We start from the raw sequence: 18872 nt of genomic DNA, 5'->3' as shown, positions 1-18872 counted from the left end.
GTCACCAACACAGAATATCCCCACTTAGAAGTCACAACTGAGAATGTGTTTTGGAGGCCACTGAAAAGTGGTTACAAAAAAAACTTTGCATAAACAGGAAGCTGGAAGACCTCATCCAAGTAATGATGGCTGTAAAAATTATAATCTTAACATTATTATTGCACTACGCTTGTTTGAGTAAAATGATTTTTTTTTGTATGAACTGAGCAGTCTCTGATACTTTATGTATCTCTGACAAAATATAGGATCATATTCCAAGGTAGTACAAGCATCAAAATTAACAGTATGTGGTTAAGGACAAAGCTAAAAATTAATAATTATGGTTTCAAAAAGAACAAGGGACATACATGTATTCCTTGCAATCCCAAGAAATACTGTGATTTTTTTTTTTAAGGGGAGTTACGTGAAAGACTCAGCCCAGCTCCTGCAGATGGCCTTTGTGTCATAGCAAATGACAAGGAACTTGACAAATACAAAATAGAGGGATCCTGCCCTTTTATTGCTCTGCTAGACACAAGACTTCTGAAGACACAGAAATTCTAATAAGAAAAATGGAAAACTTAAAAATTATTTCTTCAAAATCACCACAAAATGGAATGTTTTGAGACATTTCTTCTGTAGAATACACAGTGGGTGCAGATTGAAGAGGGCAGGAAGGAGACCTTGACAGGCATCTGATGTTTGCATTGCAGCATCATTCTTCGTTCTTCATCCTTCTCACACAGTCAGCTCTGAAGCAAGAGGATATTTAATACCCTCTAGAGGACTTCTAGTGTGCTCAAAATTCAGCACATGCTCAGGTCACGTCCTCATCTGGATTGCACCATTGCAAATCTTTCATATTAATGAACATTGAAATATCCCTCTTAAATAGAAGGCATATATTCAACTCTCAGCAAACCACATATGTCAGTCAGTAGGTAAGACAACTTCACAGGAAATCAGACAGAAACTTAGCCCACACTGAGTCAAGACAGAGTTTGCACTCTGCCTTGAAGTCTCAATATAAATTTTTAAATTGTCGCTATATCAAGTGCCTGCTAAGTTTCTGTCATAATGCCAGGATAAATTCTGAATCAGACCTCACAGACGACTTACAAATCCTCTTTGCATAGCACCTTAAAGAGATACTATTTTGGGAGAGGTTAATACCATGAAAACTCCTTATCCAGTTAGTTCCCTGCAGAATGAAGCTTTGTAATGGAACTTAGCCACTTCCTGAACCCTACTTGGCTCCATAGTGTGTACTTCAGAGCCATCCAGTGTTAGATACAAGGTCATTTACCCAAAAAAAGAATCTGATACTTCAGTTTCTAAGTTACCTCTCCCAGTTTATAGCACATATGTTCAATACACACTAATGAAAAATCTTGTAGAAGCATTAGTTTTTAAATTCAATTGCAAAATTGAATGTGATAAACATAGAAAAGGAAGAGGATCACAATGATCTGAGATATTCTGTGTCCTGAAAAAATAAAAGATCATTTGACTCCTATTTCTCTTAGTGGCAGCTCATATCAGTTGCAAGCAACGTGCTCTCTGTTTGTTCATTTTTTGGAGGAGAAGTCCGTATTATCTGGAGGGAATGGCTGTGTCCACACTAGAAGGCTGAGAACTTACTCTGTGGCCACTTCCTTCCATAGAAAGCCCCACTGAATCTTCCTCTGAAGGAGAGAATTTTATTGGCAAAATATTTAAAGAATTATCGCTGCTTATTTTCTCTTTGAACTGACACACCATGGATTCTCTTCCATGAGGAAGGGACCATGTTACTTCATTTTGCTGTCTTTAAAGATCATGATCTTCAGTCAGTGTTGAACTGATGTACTAGATTTTTTTACAAGCTCTAGCTCAGACTGACACTTCACAGGCATTCTTATCAAATATAGATTGCTTCTAAAATAATAAATGAATGCAACAATAGCCACAACAAAGACATACAAACATTCATTAACTTACAGACATGGTATTGTAACTGTGAAGGCTTGGAAAATCATATTGGAAGCAGAGCATGAGAAAAGAGAGAGCAAGGAATCAAAGCAGAGCTAAGAGAGAAGCAGCCTGATGGGCTGAAGTGGGAAGTGAAACCTGCTCTGCAGGAAAAGCAAGAGGAACCATCTCAGCCCAGGCTGAGCTATACCCCAGGGATTCTTGCCTCCAGTCCTGTCTCCTGCTGGCTTTCCTGGGCTGATGCTGGGCGTGAGCCAACACTTCAGTTGCCTGATGATTGCAGGCTGTCACCCAATGCATGCTCACTCAAGGCCTGCTCACACAGCTCCTGGATCCAGGCGCCGGAGGAGACTGTGCTCCTGGAGGAAGCACATTTCAGGGCCCAGGGAGCCAAAGGGCGAGCCCAGCTCGCACAGTATCTGTGTCAGAACATCAGACTGTCCTGTTCTAAACACACCAGTTCCTGTGCCAGCTGGCAGCCTCACAGGCTTCTTTGGCCTGGGTAAACATGCACGTAAACAGAGAAATGGACAAGACAAATTCCTGTCTTGAGCCAGATGTTTAAGGATTGGCAGTATGGAGAACACAAAATTGTACTCCCCAAATCAGAAAATTTCTGATATATGTGATATTCTGCTAGTACAACAACTGATTTCCTTTTCAATGTATTATTTTTCTTCAAAAGTTAAAAAATCTAATTTGAAAAACAAGTTCAGAATCAGCAGCTTCATTACATGAACATCTCAAATTTAATAGAGATAGTGATTTACATAAATAAGCATTCAACCAACCATTCACCCAAGCTTTTCTAGAAGGTCAACATTATTCTCCAATTTGCATTCTTAAAAGGTAGATCATAAAAAAAAATCAATATTTTTAGTATAAAATAATTACATTTTCAACTGTCACCTTCAAACCTTGATTTTCACATGGATAAGCTGTAGTTAGAGCTCCTGTTGGCCACAGTTATTTCTGATGTGTGGTTATCAATAGAAGAAAAAATCCTTATAGAATAACGGCTAATCCCTTGAAAAAAAACAGTTTCAAATGCAGAGTTGTAGCTAAGAAGGTAAATGTAGTCTGTGCATGTATAACTAGAGAAAGATCAAAGAGAATAAGGAAATAGTACTTTTTCAATAATTATCATCACATACTGAGGTTATTACTTGACCGATATTTTTAAAAGTTTTTCTGCCGAATAAGCAATGTGCAATGATACATCAAAGATGCATTTTAAGGCTTGAGGTCTACTGATGCCCTTTGTCCCCACATGTACACCATGACTCATAAGTTCTGTCTAGCTCAAAGCCTTCTTTACCAGTGTGGAGGGATTTTTTTTTTGACACTCATAAATACCAGGCTTTGAAACTGAATCTAGAAAATTTCAATGGGAAATCTTGAGCTGTGAGAATTCTTGATCATAGAGCTACTCTGGTGGGTTTTCTATCACATAATTTCTTCAGCCCAGGTTGAGTACTGTTTTTAAATACAAATTTAAGTGGTTTATGCTAAAAGTTCTGTTTTCCTCCACAACAAACAATCACGAAAGAAATCTGTCATCCCTCAAAATCAAGGATTTGTTGAATTACAGATAGCGTTTTGTGATTCCTTTAACAAGGTAGATTTCCTATACCAGAAAAATGTCAAATCTGCAATAGGTTCAATAGGTCAGAGTCACTTAAACCTCTAATTTATACTGTCTGATAGAGATTTCCAAGTAGGCTCTTAATATCATAAGCTTATTCTTTCACAAAGACAGGAGTCTTACGTTTCCCCAACCTGTTAAACGTGCTGTAAAGTGACCCTCACAGAATGCTGGACTTATATGTAGCTGAGCAAGATGTGAATACTTGTTCTCTTATATCGGAAAGCTTGCTATCTTCCCCTAAAAACCAAGATACTCAGTAAATACCTTCAAAGAACTGGGCCCTTTGCATACCTGGCTCTGGACCCATTTGGAGTTATATTCCTTACAAATACTAGTTACATATCAATTTTAAATCACATAGAGCAATCCAATGGTGATGCACAAACTGTGTACCATGGCACACAACTATGGAAATTAGCTTTTGTTTTCCTTGTTCTGATGTTTAGCCTGGAGTGTAGCTAGATATTAATTCAGTTGTAGAAGTGAAACAGAAAAGAGAAATAACCTAGCTGAAGGTATGACAGAATCAAAATTCAGCCCTTCCTTTCTCCATAGCTTTTCTGCAATCCTGAAGACAAAGGCCAAAAACTTAACACAGCCAGCAACACAAATTAATTAATTTCTAAGTATGTGATTATAGCAGAAGCCAAGAAGTGTCCCCACCTCTCTCAATCATTTACTATGCTACAAGATATTTCAAATAGTTACACACTGCAAATTCTCAAATCACAAATTTGAGGAAACCTCACAAATAGATCCTTTCTCTATGTATGGGGACACGGACACTACAGAGAAAAAAATAATTGTTCACTGAAATTTCTTTCTTTCAAGAATACAAAAAATGAGATATTACATGGTGGCTATATGAATGCTTTGAGACATTTTCAATCTCTCCCTTAACTCCTCCTGTTAGAGCTTACACTTACACTTCAGTCTCATTTAGAATACCTAGCCGTGGAAGTTGCAAACCATTCAGACAATGAGAAAGTCCAGAGGCACATGGGGAGATAGACACAGTGCCTTCTCTAACAAAGAATCCTCATACAGAAGAAAATGGATCTCATTTGTATGAGATCTGCATTTAGGAAGAATCATATCTTTATTCCTGTCAAGGTAAATTAGGATTTGTGTTGGTTAAACAGATGGCACTATAGAAACATACTGTGAGAAGTGACTATTGCCAGATACTTTAATTTTTACATTTTAGAGTACAAAATCATAGAATGGTTTGGGTTGGAAGGGACCTTAAAGATCATCATTCCAACCTTCTGCCATGTGCAGGGACACCTTCCGCAGATTGCTCAGAGCCTCATCCAGCCTGGCCTTGAACAATTCCAGGGATGTGAAATTGTGTTCATCCACAACTTCCCTGGGCAACCTGTGCCAGTGCCTCACCATCCTCGCAGTAAAGAACTTCCTCCTAGTATCTAACCTTTACACATTCTCCTTCAGCTTTAAGCCATTCCCCTTTGTCCTACTACTACAACATAGCCTTTCTCTCCAGCCTCCTTTTTGGTCCCCTTCAGGCACTGGAAGGCTGCTCTAAGGTTTCCCCAGAGCCTCCTCTTCTCCACATCGAATCACCCCAACTTGGTCCTTCTTCACAGGAAAGGTGCTCCAGCCCCCAGATTATCTTTGCAGCTCTCAGTTATGCCCCTGTCCCCTCAGCAGGTTTAGGGGAATGTGGTTTAATTCACTCTGGGCAATGTGGCAAATTTTAAAATACCAACAAACTAAGTAAGGCACTTCACAAACTTGAACTTAGCAAACTTACAATCACCCAACTCCAACCTATCCAGACACAACAAGGCACTTCCTGAGGCATTGACTGGAATTCTTTAGTCTGGTTTACAACATGTTTTGAGAAAAAAATAGAAGAAAGAGGGAAAGAAAGAGAAAGAAAGGATAATGGTAGAAAAACATCAGCACCTGTGGATCCATCAATGAAACTTCAATGTTGCAATTTTGATGTCCATTGGTCAAAGTGATGGCCAGTCTTCATTGATCTGCGGTAGGGGAAGACCACAAAACACAAATTTCAGTGGATTAATATACACTCAAGTTCAGGTGGAACACCCAGGTACTTTCCCTGGGGTGGGGACTTTCACACTGTCTAGTGCAATGCTGTGAATCATTGTGTAAAACTGTGGATTATGCCCATTCCTCTGCTGGAAGGCCGCAGAAATTACTCTGGGGACATTCTGGGGGTCTCTGATAGTTTACAACACCTTCTCTCACATCAGTGTAATAGAGTCATTTACATTCTATCAGAAGGAATGACAGTACTAGAATTAAAAGCATTTTCCCATCTTGCAGGATCTGCTTATCAGCCTCCTCCCTTATCTAGCTGAAATCCCAGCTTCTTGGTCAGCAAAGGTTGATTTGTCGTGGTCATCTGGTGCTCACACCCCTGCACACAGGTTGCTTCTTGAGCATTGACAGCAAAACTCGCAGATTGTTTGAGACATTAACCATTAATGTTTCAGTGTCTCACACCCTCCTGTGGACCTGCTAGTGCACAATAAAGATTTTTGGAAGGGCCAAACATTTAAACAAGTTCGAACCACCGTACAACTTTGTTTATTTCATATGTAATGAACGTGTACATAAACACACACACACACACACACAGACATACTCACGTGTTTCTATATAGATACATATATAGATACATATATATATACGTGTTTCTATATACATACAAATTTTTTATATATGTATGAATACAAAAGGTGCATTGTTTCAGGGCCTCACCCTTGTGTCACGGTACGCAAGGACCGTAAAGAGCCCATTAATTTCACATGCACAGATGTCAGCTCTGCTGCCCGAGGGACGGGCTGCCTGACTCAGCATCGGGGGCGCGGCACGGACCAAAGCACTGAGCTCATTTTTTGGGAGAGTTTGCCATCTAGAGGCCATATCAGGCAGCACCGGGAGAGGAAACCACCTTAACAAAACAAAAACCAGATTAAGTGGATTTTCTGGATGTCCGTAGGCATATTTTGTTCTAAAGAGGACTGCCTTTAATATCTTTAATGTTTAGCTTTGTTAGCAGTAACATCTGAAAGTGTTGAGCTTTTCCCCAAATCAGAATCAGTTCTTCACTCAGTGTAATGAGCTTGGTTATAGTGAAAGGAAATTTAAAAAATATTCATAAAATATAAACAAAATAATTAATCTTAATCTTTTTACTGCAATAAAGACGTTTTCAGAGAACACCTCCTGCTGGTGCAAGAAAGATCAAATAAGTAGTAAAAACAAGTATGATCATCGCAGACAGAATTCAGCATTTGTGTCAGCAAAAGGCAAAAATTTATTTTCTTTGAAGTATCATCCTTTTTGTTGTCCTTACAAATATCTATCAATCTACATGAATTTTTATTTCTGAAAAATGTTGACCGGTATTACTGACTGGGGGTTTATGTGCAAATTGCAAACGGGACGGGACTGCTGAGGAACGTGCCTTGAGCTGTTTTGTTTTTCAGTATCAGTCTCATTACATGGTTATAACAATGGGAAGATGCCATCAGCTCACATCCCAGGCAACAGACCAAGAACTTAATGTTACAACATACTTTATAAGGTTTTTGACCAATCACACAAAGCAAAAGCACATTGACAGTAGTTCTATCCAACCACTGTAAGCACACGTACCTTTGGTTAAATCAATGCCTGCTTGTTTTGAATACAATACCTGCTTGTAAGCCTTAAAACACAATGCAAGAGCTCCATTATTAAGCTTAAAACTTCCTAATATCTTGCTAGATAAACTTTTCTGTAGCTTAGGGAGTTATTCTAGACAGGGGTTAACACACAGACCATTGTTCTATTTGTCTTTGCTTCTCTACTTTGTGAATAATTTTTCTGCTGATCTATCTCATGGCTAGTGCTTAGCTCCAGTCACATTTCTGCTGTTTCTGAGGCCTGCCTTTTGCAGCTTTCCCCAAACCCTCTGATTTTGTGGATTTCCACAGACTGGTATTTCCATTTTCATTTGTTTATGTCAAATTAGAGAAGAAAATAATTTTGGAATGAAAATATAATCTTAATCTTTAAAGACATTTTAATGGTATTTGGCAAACTTTCCAGCAAAGTTTTAAGAAAGACAGCAATGTTATAGTTTCAGGAGCATTTGTGCATAAATCCGTCTCCAGGTGGATTTAAGGATTTCATTTTGCCCTCTCTTTTCAGATGAAGTAGATAGTAATTTGGTTATGCCATGCTCTTGCTTACTCCGGCATCAAGAGAAGATGTCTTTTTGTACCCAGCTGCCCAGGAGATACAGAAAATTTCAAGTGCAGTAAAGCAAGATATTTGAGAAAAACACAGTACTGTGTTTTTCTGGAAAATTCCCTCTATTTGAGGCATATTTTCTACATGAATTAGCTGATGCTCCCTGCATTTTCACTATGACAAAAGATCAAGTGTTAAAGATCAGCGCCAAGATCAGACTTGCAACAATGGGTGTTTGGCAATGTGGAAATGAAGACAGTGGGGAAAATTTTCAGAGATCTTTGGCCTCCTGAAGCTCTTTTCACTAAACTGCAATACACATTTTGATGAAATTAAGTTCAAATATATATTGCTGGAATTACTGAACAAAATTAGAGCACAGTTTCTACATGTCTTGATGGATTTATCTTCCCTAATTTTTGTTGTCATTGTTGTATTGGCATTGGAGCCTATGTAAATGTTTAGCTCACGTAAAACCTGAGGCAAACAGTTCCAACAGTTCCATTTCATTTGCGTGTGGGGGCATCCTTTTGCTTACTTGAATGTATCACCAAACAATTTCATATGATGGCCCTTATTTCTTGTATTGATCAACCATTCCTAAAGCTGCGGCAGTTTTTCATACAGGGACAGTTCCCAGTCTTAATTTACAGGTGTAGGTGGAGTATGTTTGCATCATTTTCTCTAATTCCAATAAAAATTCCCTCAAGCCCCTGTGTTCACCAGGCTCAACTGAGCAAAAGCTTAGAGATGTCTTCCTTTTTTCAGAGACCCCAAATAGCAAACTCCATAAATTAGAAGATACATGATGACATCCTAGGAAAACACAGGACTGACATGCAGAAAACCTCTGTTTCATGCTTGATTTAAGTGAACTTAGTCCAAATAGATCTTTATTATGATTCCCCACACAATACGGGTCAGATAATGATATCTGTTGTAAAACAACTTGACATCCATAAATGAGACATATATAACAGCTGAACATTATTTACACATGAACTCAGAAACTTGTGTCTTTTTTTTTTCTAAAAGACACAAGGTAGGTTCGTCCAGAGGAATTCAAACACTAAGATCAAAAATCTGAAGCAGCAGCAATTATTCATCAGTAGTGCCATAGAAATCTTGGTGGAAATAACTGGTTAAAACTGTACACTACTTCCCCAAGGCAAGTAAGAACTTGCACCTACTTGCTAGCTGAGAAAGAACTGGATCTACTAGTGAAAAAAACCGTAATAGAAAAAACTTTATTTTGTTGAATTTTTAAAATGCATTGCACACATTTTGCTCCAGTATGCTCAGAGGTAAGTACAGTTTTTCCTGTATTACTCCTCACAGAATATTTTTATTCTCTAATAATTCATTTTTTCTAACATAAAAGCATATAGTTTTATGTAGCATATATCATAAAGTTGGGCTTTACAGAGAAGCTAAAATGAATTATTTCCTTTGTAAATCCTACTTCTACTGTTCTGATTAGTACAATCAGGTGTTACTTGGCTGCTTTTTGTTCTTTCAAAATTGTACAGATGTGTATTAGTCATAACAAAGACATCCTCTCTCTACAGAGCCTGTACATGTGTTCACTGCCAATGCATTTAAAGGAAAATAATTTTGAGCTTTGCATTGATTTGCAGCAATTTTTCTCTTCAGGAATCAAATACCAGGCTGCTTTCTAATAGGAATTTAATTAATTCCTCTTGTTCAACAATTAATTAGTTCATGGTTTCTGTGCATGTATTGAACATGCATATTGACAGTTCTTTATGAGAAGAGGAAAGACATGAGGAAACAGCACACAATTTAGTCACACTTTGCAAATATAAATCTTAGCAATATCCTACAGTTCATGAGGGAACTCCACTCTTCTACCACTTTCTTCTTCTCATTTAATTTTTCCAGTACAGCATCCATTAAGTATGAGGCAAAAGGAAACTGAGGAAGAAACAGAGTAGGAAAAATGATCATTAAACTTTATTTTTTTCTTGTGAAATACATTTATTAAATATCTTTAAACTATCAGATTTCACTTAGTTCTGACAACTACCACACACACATTTCTGATCTTTAAAGTTCATCTGCCTGGTTAGTGTCTGAAAATTTGCTCTCTATCATAAAAATGATAAAAGAGCAGTGTAAAATGAAAAAAGATAAACTCCTTATTGAACAATTCATGCTTTACTGACCATGTTAATGATGTAAACTGCAGCACCAGCATCTCTGTCATTTATCTTCAATCAGCTGATCAATAAAAGGTTACAGTCACCTCTAGGGCATGCAGAAATGGTAGTGTATGAGTGTCAGTTCACTACTCTCAGGAGGATGAGACAGAACTACCAGTATAATTCTCAATGCTATAGCAAATTGCCTTAGACTCACACACAAAACCATGTAAATAATTAAACAACAACAACAAACAACAACAAAAAACCCCAAAAAACCAAGAACAAAACCCCAAAACAAAACAAACAAAACCACAAAAAAATCTCTCAAAGCAAAGTAAAATCCCAAACCTCCAACTGCATTAATTGGAATATGACACAAATGTCTGCTTCTCTAAAATATGATACCAAAAAATTGTAGTGACGTATGTACAGAGAAAAAATAAAACCTCTTTTAACTTCTCTGATATAAAAGATGCATTTGCACAAGCAATGCCTTCAAAGGAGATTTGGTATATTTTTCAGTGTCATCACTAACGCTTAAAGAGATTTTCTTTCAAAGTCTTGGTATATCAGTGCACTGTTTGCTGGGAAGCATTTTTAGAGGTGGTACAGAAGAGTGGTCATGGCAGCTCCATCCTGAGCGGCCAGTGCTGTGCCAGAGGAGAACAGGACAGTTTCCCTACACTGTTGAAAAGACTCTATCAGCTTCACAGAACTCTGTCAGCTTCCTGGAACCAGTGAGACAGTGGTAAGTGAGGGGTCAGTACCACACCAAAAGTTACAGCTCATTCAGGAGGAGAGATAATTTTACATTATAAAGCCACCAGAAATGAATAAGGTAAAATATCGTTGCTGGTGAAACAAGCTGCTGGCCAATCATTATTTTCTGCTTTTCACAACTTTAGTTCAAAACAACACTTTTCTATCTAGATCTCCTGTCTAGTTCCACACTTCAGTATTGCTACTCTAGTTTCATTTTTTCACTTCTCTATGCCATCTGAAAGAGAAAATTGTATGGTCCTTACTCCAGATAGAGCAGTGCTTGTTTCCTAAATAGACATGAATTGAAAATGCTAAAAGAAACAAATAAAAACCCCAGATATACAGCACATCAAATACAAAATGTAACATTTGAACTGATATACAGACATGAATCTATATACTGATACTTATAATTGCTAACAAGTCAGAAAAAACATCCAGAAAAGGAAAATCTTGTTAATAGAAGGCATGTACTGTGAAGAGATAAAATAGCATCCTAAGTGCTGCTCAACAGTCACTTTATAGTCATAGAGAAAGGACAACAATATGTATTATTTCCTTTTTCTACAGGGAAGGGAATTTTCAAGGGCTGGTGCTTGCTGGCCAGACATGTCTCCATCTGTCATAAATAACTTATGTGTATAGTAAGACATTTCTAGAAGACATTTACACCTGCCAGCTTTCTCCTGTGTGCTATTGTGATGACTTTTTGGGGAATAGAGGGCTTAAATTCACTGAGCACAAATCTATTCGGTTTAATATAAAACATAATCTTCTCTGAAATTCTGTGACCCTTGCTACTATGCTTTAAAAACACTGACTCCAGCATCCTGTTCACTCTAATTTCTCTCCCTTTTGTTCTAGGTATGTTTATGACAAGAACACTGTGTCATTATCTCAAAGTCTCTAATTCTTCTTGCCTACCTTGACTACATCCATTTCTGATACATTTCACCTCCTTAATGCCATGCCTGAGATGAATGGCTTTTTATTGATGTCTCTGGCTTGTATCATTCTAAGTACATTTTACTTGCTGCTCACTACTCTCTGTGGCTCCCCTGTCATAGCAAAGTGATCTTTCAGGAACTCTTGCTATTCAAGTGATTCATTTAAATCAAGAGGATTTGAAAGTGGAACATTATGTCATTCTTTCAACATTTGTTGGTTTCAGAGAAAGTGCTGTATGTTTCTCTCTGGTTTTCTTTTCTTGCAGACACCCAGAACTGGATGATCTCTACAGTCTTAATCTTTAATAGAAGCTTGTCAGATTTACTTTTAATGATGACTCTGTAACTATCCTGGGAAACCTCCCTTTGCCTTTCTCCCCAGATCTTCACAACCGTTGAAGTAATCTCTACTCTAAAGCATTCATCCCAGCTTCAAAACCTGCCATATGTGCTTGGGGAAGGCTTTGCAAGTTCAGGGAGTGCTAAGCACATGCTAAGGAGTGAAAGCTTGTTTTTACCACTGATCATGAGATATTGTAATACAGAATGAAACTTCTTTCAGATTTTTTACAATGATCTGTGCCACAACCCACTTAACATTAATTGTGGTGATCCTCAATCCGTACACTATGGTAGGCTTTAACAGAAGTAGTATTTAATTGCTCTGTAAGATTTCACAACATCTGAATGTGCAAACTACATCTGGAATAGAAGAATTTTATTTATTTGACTTCCCAGACTGACAAATTTCTTCTTTATAGTAGGAACACATATGAGTGAAAGGCATATTTCTTATACAACCCATCTGGGTTCTTATACAACCAGATATCTGGGTGTGTGGATAAATGGAAGGTAATGTGATCCTAAAGAGTCAGAAATAGTGACAGTTAATTCTCCTTCTCTCACCTATTTATTCCAATCATAAATTTGCTTCTTTTGGAGATCCCTTCTGTAGAAAAACAAACTAGTAATATTTATTGACCTTAAAACACACGACTGAGTCTCTGTCAGCACAAGTGCATAAATATACACCAGTCTGCCAGGAAAGTATTATAATGAATGGAAGGCAATGTTTTTGTTCTAATGAGACACAGAATCTCCATTTGCAGAGTGTAGCATTACTTCGGCTTCTGTTTCACAAACTCTAAAATGTGTTAGCATAAATATAAAAGTATTTAGGTTTTGGAATATACAAATTAGTGGTTACAACTATTTTACACCTTTCCATATGGATCATCAGTACAATACATTTTTCCCAAGAAAATACTATTCAAACACACTGCAGAGCGGCCTTAGATTGAATTAAGTGAACAACAAAAAATAATATGGAATAAAACTAGGCACTGGAACTAGTAATTAAAATATCCTAAAATAACTAAAAAATAAAGTCAAAATTAAAAAAAAAAGAGAGAGAGAAATGCTTCACTTTATTGTTGTTATCTTACTCTTTGCTCTTATTCTGCTTCATGGTGGCTGCATATAAATCATTATATAAATACATATGTGCCTTTTATCCTGAGTGACCAAGTCAATTCCTCCTTGTTTTCAGTTTAGGATGAGTAATATAATAGAGGTATTCTGTTTATTTCATCTGATAAAACATAGATTTGTGCCATAATGCATTGTCAGTGCACAGGACTAGGCTCTTATTCTCATAATGAGAAGAAAATCATGACCTGGTGTCGGTGTTACTGGTGCCCAGAATGTGGTTCAGACTGGTGCTGCTTTTTGAGGTGCAGGTACTTGAAACCCCTGGTGATGGTGTCAGTGGTGATTGTGCACAGGTGTTTGTACATGGGTGAATCCTCCTTTCTGGATCTGAGCTGTTGAACAGCACACACAGACTGCAGAGAGACTAATGAAGGCAGAGCAGGCAAGTTACAAGCCAAGAAATTTGGAAGGAAACAACAGTGGCCATTAGTGTCCATTCCCAGATGACAGCAACAGCAATATGCCCTTAGAAGCCAGTGCAAATCCTAAAAAGGTATTGGGGAAAATCCTTTCTGATGATTGTGAATATATTGTTCTAAACCCTATTCTAGAGATCTGTCACACAAAGAGTGCCAACAGAATAGAGGAAAAGGGAGCATTTCTAGAGGTTTTCACTATTGGAATATGACTTTCAGACCCATAATGAAGTCCTGTGAGGAAAGATTTTATTAGGCAGCTTTGTTAGTGCGATATGTCATATCCCAAGAAGTGTATGAAGAGGGAGGAAAGGCAAGTGCTGCTGCAAAAACTTAGGCAGATGATTTGTATTTTATTAAAAAATAATTCTTGGAGACTTCAGGCAGTAATGTGGATTACTGGGCTACCATGCTGTACTCACACACAAAATTATTAACAGATTTTTCTGAGACCGTGTGCCTTACAATAAGTCACAGTAAATAAAAGCCAAGGGTAGTATAAGTTACATGAGAAGATCCTCTTGGCTTAGCCATAAGTTTCCTATGATGGGAAAAAGCTAGAAAGATTGCTTTTGTTTGAGTCTTAGGAGGAGTGTTTATGATTATAAGAAGAGAGTGCTACTATGAAGAGCCTGGCTCAATTAATAAGACATACACACAGATGTGAGGGATAATGGGGGTAAAAGCCTCATCACTTGCCTTGCAGGATGTAAATACACATACATGTTGAGATAACCATACTTATTCCCCCCTAAATATTATAAACCACTAAAAGCTTAAACATCTATAACTTGAGACTCCTCCCAAGTCCAACCAGTTATGTATAATTAGTCTGATGCCTCTACCCATGTGCAGGTATCAGGTATTTTTGTGCGGTCATGTAAAAGCTCTCCACATACAGCTTCTTCACAGGCCAGAGAACCTTTTTCTTTTATCCCAGTGTCAGTTATTGAGATGATTTATTTTTATTCTTTCATTCTTTAGTGAGAACAATCTAGAGTGTTACTGTATAAATACAGAGACAATAGAAAAAAAACTTCTTGGCCATTCAAGATGTAGATTTAGACAAGAAGTAATTTTTACCAGCTCTGCAGATTTTATAATATGACTGCATTTTCCTATTATATGATTCTTGTTTACATAATAACATCACTATGCGGAGATGTCTCTTTCAAATCATAAGCCTCTTAGTAGTAGTCTGATTTCTTGACATAGCAGTTGATAAAACAAGGGCACAGACTGGTATCTGTGAGTTTCAGGAACACAAGAGTATTTGTCACTAAAATATTAATAATCTTGTAAAGCTGACAGATATGAGACTTTTCCAAGTCATAAGAGTATGGAAAATAAAGGTACAGATGAAGTGAAAACAGATTTGTGGCATCCTTTATCATCACACTTAGGGGAACCTATAAAATGATAGTAAAAAGCAAGCAGTACTTCACTCAGTCCCCCCCAAAATTCTAGTGCAGCAGTAAAATGGTGTATGTCAGTAATAAAAATAAAATGTCTATGACATTTTAAATGTTATCGTACTGTCACAGTAGAATAAAATTAGCTTGAAGAATGATCTAAAGGGATATGATGCAGTTCATTATGTATAACAGCAATAGCAGCAGTTTCCCAGTGTTCATAAAGGTTTCTCCATTAAATTTACCTCCAGTCAATAATTAGGAGTCCACAAATAAACCTAGGCAATTAAATCAATACTGCTGGGCAATTATGTTTCAAAGTCCTGGCTCAATGGCACAAAAAGACACTATATCAAACTGCAATATTAAGTGATCTGATGCAATTTTCCACTGAACGTTTACTCAGAAAAACAGAAAAGGGCAATCCTGCATCTTTGTTCAAGATGCAAATGGCTAGCACAGTTTGCCAACATGTAACACTTAGCAGGCAGTCGGTTATGAGCAAAACCCTGCAGAAAGCTTACATTTCACCACGGGCTTCAGTTTGCTGATCAGAAATATTACCAAATCTTACTAGAAGAAACCACAACCAAACTCTGCAGGATGTGAGTAAAGCATTTTAAAGGGCACAGAGCTGTTCCATGAGCTGCTCCCAAATACAGATGAAGAAATCTTAACTGTTTCCATCTACATGCCTTAGCATGGACAGAAATGAAAAGCAGAGCTGGCTGCTCCCCAAAACCACTATAATCCTCTTGCAATTCTAAAAATGGTCTGCTTGCCAAAAATTACTTCTACACTCAGTGTTTCTTCTGAGGAACCCCACAAGATGGAGCAAAAATCACAGAAAATTTCTATTAACTTGTACACAAATGTATGTGGCTAAGAACAATGAGGTCTTCTATCCTTATATAACATTTGTAATCTTAATATACCTGGTTTCATTCAACAATTCTTTCACTCTCCATGCTTTTTGCTGTCTGTCTATAGCAGATGAAGAAAAGTGATAAAATTCTGCTTAATATTTTTTAGCAATTTACCAAATAACAATGAAAAACAGAACAAGAAGTCTTCATTGTATTCCATGGATCTGATTCATGTTTTGGAGCCCATAATATGAACAGGATATTGAAATTTATATTTTTTTTTAAATTCTTAAAATGAAGGCAATTAAGTGAATATAAATAACTGTGCTTTTAATGCTGAGTTTCATGTAGCATTATGAGGTTTAATTAAAATGCCAGTTTTTTTGACAAAGCCAGTAAAAGCACACTGATATTTCTATCTCCTCTGCTGCAGCAATTAAGCAGTCCTCACGGTAGTAAGTTTTGATAATGAAAGGAAAACCTGTCATTTTTTAAAAATCTGGTCACAGGATACAATCTCAACACAAAAGTTACTGATGGTTAAATACATAAATCTGATGTGTGTGCTTCTTTAAAACAGCTTTCAAAATATTTTCAATCATTCACATTCTTAACTGATACCAACTACATCACTAATGGACCCATGCTAGTGAATATGCATTATGCACTGGATTTACAAATCAAGTGTTATTTCTTTCCAGACATCAACTGCCCGTCATTTAAATAAAAGAGAAAACTAAAAATGTAGCAGAAAAGTTTTAAGAGTCAGGGTATGTTGTCAGTGATGTCCAAACAAAAGCTGACTATGGGTAGAAAAGCTGGGCTCTCACCTGCCAATAAACTGCCCTTGATCACTTACAAGAGGGGAGCATCCCAGCAGACTCTGTGTGTATTAAAAAAAAAGACTTGAAAGAGAAGAAAAAGTATCACACAGGTCACAGCAGCAGTCTCAATGGACCCCTCAGGGATTTCTGCTAGTCTCAGACTTGTCATCCTCTATGCAGCTTTCCTCTCTGCCCAGAAAATGTCGATAGGAAAATGTTTGAGGGGCCTCTGGTGGAAATTTTTTCATTCTTTCTGCATTGACAGGATGCCAAATCAATATTTACTTCCCACTAACAAGCTGCTCGAGGTCTCAGTAGAAAATATTGTAGAGAATGCGAGAAGACACGATAATAAACAGCTGTCTGGCTATGAGGAAAACATGAATTGACTGGAAACAGGTCCACAGTAAAAGGTCACAGAAACCCATGAACTCCTCAGGTGTCCATAACAACTAGTAACTTTAAAGGCACATAAAAAAAAGTCTCTTTTTCCTAAGAGGTATGAGAGAACAGATCATTTTCACTCTAGCAAGCATTATACAGTGTTTCAAAAATTCAATTAACACATTTGCCAGAATCTGCACTGGTTTTCGCCAGCATTGTTTTACTGGTTATGTTAGCTTAAGTTAGCTGTTAAATTAGCTATCACAAATCCTTGATTAACATATCTTGAGTTTTACACAGTAACTCTGATTTTAAGAGAAATACAAAGGGAATGCTACAAAACAAGGATTTCACATTGCTCATCACAGTATACTTTGAGACCATCAACAGCACCATAATTACAAATACAATGTATTAATTACAACCTAAAATGTTGTAGCTAATCAGAGCAGAAAATTATAATTCATTTTGGGATTATATAAATTGAGCACCTGTGCTTCAAGAAGTTTCTGTATGCGCTGTAGCCATTTTTTATTTTTTTCAAATTCCATTTTTCCATTTCTGCTGTTTCCTAAAAACATAAAAACATTAGGAGCAATAAAGGAAATGTGTAACTGGCGTGTGGAAGTCGGAATCACATTTGCAAAATTAGTTATCTGAAGCATGCTCATCAAGTATCAGTGCTCTATTAAATTTTTAAACCTACCCTTGTCTGTGCATGTCTCTAGAAATGTGCATAGCATGTTCTTTTCATATGAATATACTGGTGTATGTGTGATCTATGTCTAAATTTTATGAGTTCTAGATAAAGGTGCCTAAGCCTATGCACTGACAGATAGAATATGTAGTGTATATGTAGTGTAAATTCATCTCCTGTCTAATAAATTTGTTTTATATTTATAGTTAAGTATGTTTATGTGTTTTACACATATATTCACAGTGACTATAATAAAAAGATACAGGATGTAGAAATTACTCTGAGAATGAGATAAGCATGGAAAAACTCTGTCAAAGTGAATCACTTTATAGGGTTGTATAAATGTTAGTAAACAGGGCAGGGATCAGCCCATTTTATTTGTATTCATGAGTGTAATCCCTATCAGTGCATATACATACCACGCACTGTTGTTTCACCAACAGGAAAGCTTCCATTTTGTGGCCTCTTCAATATAAAACTCCAACAAGGCTAAATCTAAGTCATCACCAGAGTACTCTTACAGGCCAATAATGGCCAGCTCCTAGACACTTGCTAAGGTACCTGCACAGGATTTTCATATATTATTGGATCAGTACTAAATAAATCTGGATAAGAAATCTCATCACTGCATCTATTTAATAGAGTGATTTGATGAAACACTATCAAATATTTCATAGCAAAACATATGATGGAATCAACAAAAAAGGCTATGAATTCACCCAGAAACCATCTGTCTACCAGAAATACCTGTAATAGGTATCACAATTCAGAGAGGAAGTATCAACAAAATCAATCTGGCACAGCAAGATATATATTCTAATTCTGCTTCCTTTAATGCTGAAGTCTATTTAAAACATACAATCATGCCAAATAGCCTCACAAAAGAGGAAAACACTGAATAACATCTCTACATATATATGCTCAAAGCAGTTATGCGTATATTTATGTATGCTCTAAGTCTTGCCACCTTACAAATCTCTAACCTTACCTTTTATTTAGATTAAACCCTTCTTGATTTCTGTACTGTATCTTGCACAATGAAATTTCAGTCTTTACCTGCAAATCCTTTTCTTCAAG

General features: G+C 37.0%; 1 protein-coding gene across 1 annotated transcript in view; it reads right to left on the bottom strand.

Moving 5' to 3' along the window:
- Positions 1-7994: 7994 nt before the first annotated feature.
- Positions 7995-18872, bottom strand: part of CNTLN (centlein) — a 163704-nt gene continuing 152826 nt past the window's right edge. The window contains 2 exon segments of the mRNA XM_074533606.1: positions 7995-9766; positions 17590-17669. Coding sequence (XP_074389707.1) covers positions 9635-9766; positions 17590-17669 — 212 coding nt within the window. The 3' untranslated portion in view covers positions 7995-9634.

This window comes from Zonotrichia albicollis, chromosome Z (assembly GCF_047830755.1).
Source record: "Zonotrichia albicollis isolate bZonAlb1 chromosome Z, bZonAlb1.hap1, whole genome shotgun sequence".
Lineage (NCBI taxonomy): Eukaryota > Metazoa > Chordata > Aves > Passeriformes > Passerellidae > Zonotrichia > Zonotrichia albicollis.
The sequence above is the reverse complement of the archived record's forward strand: the minus strand, read 5'-3'. Positions and strand labels throughout refer to the sequence as shown.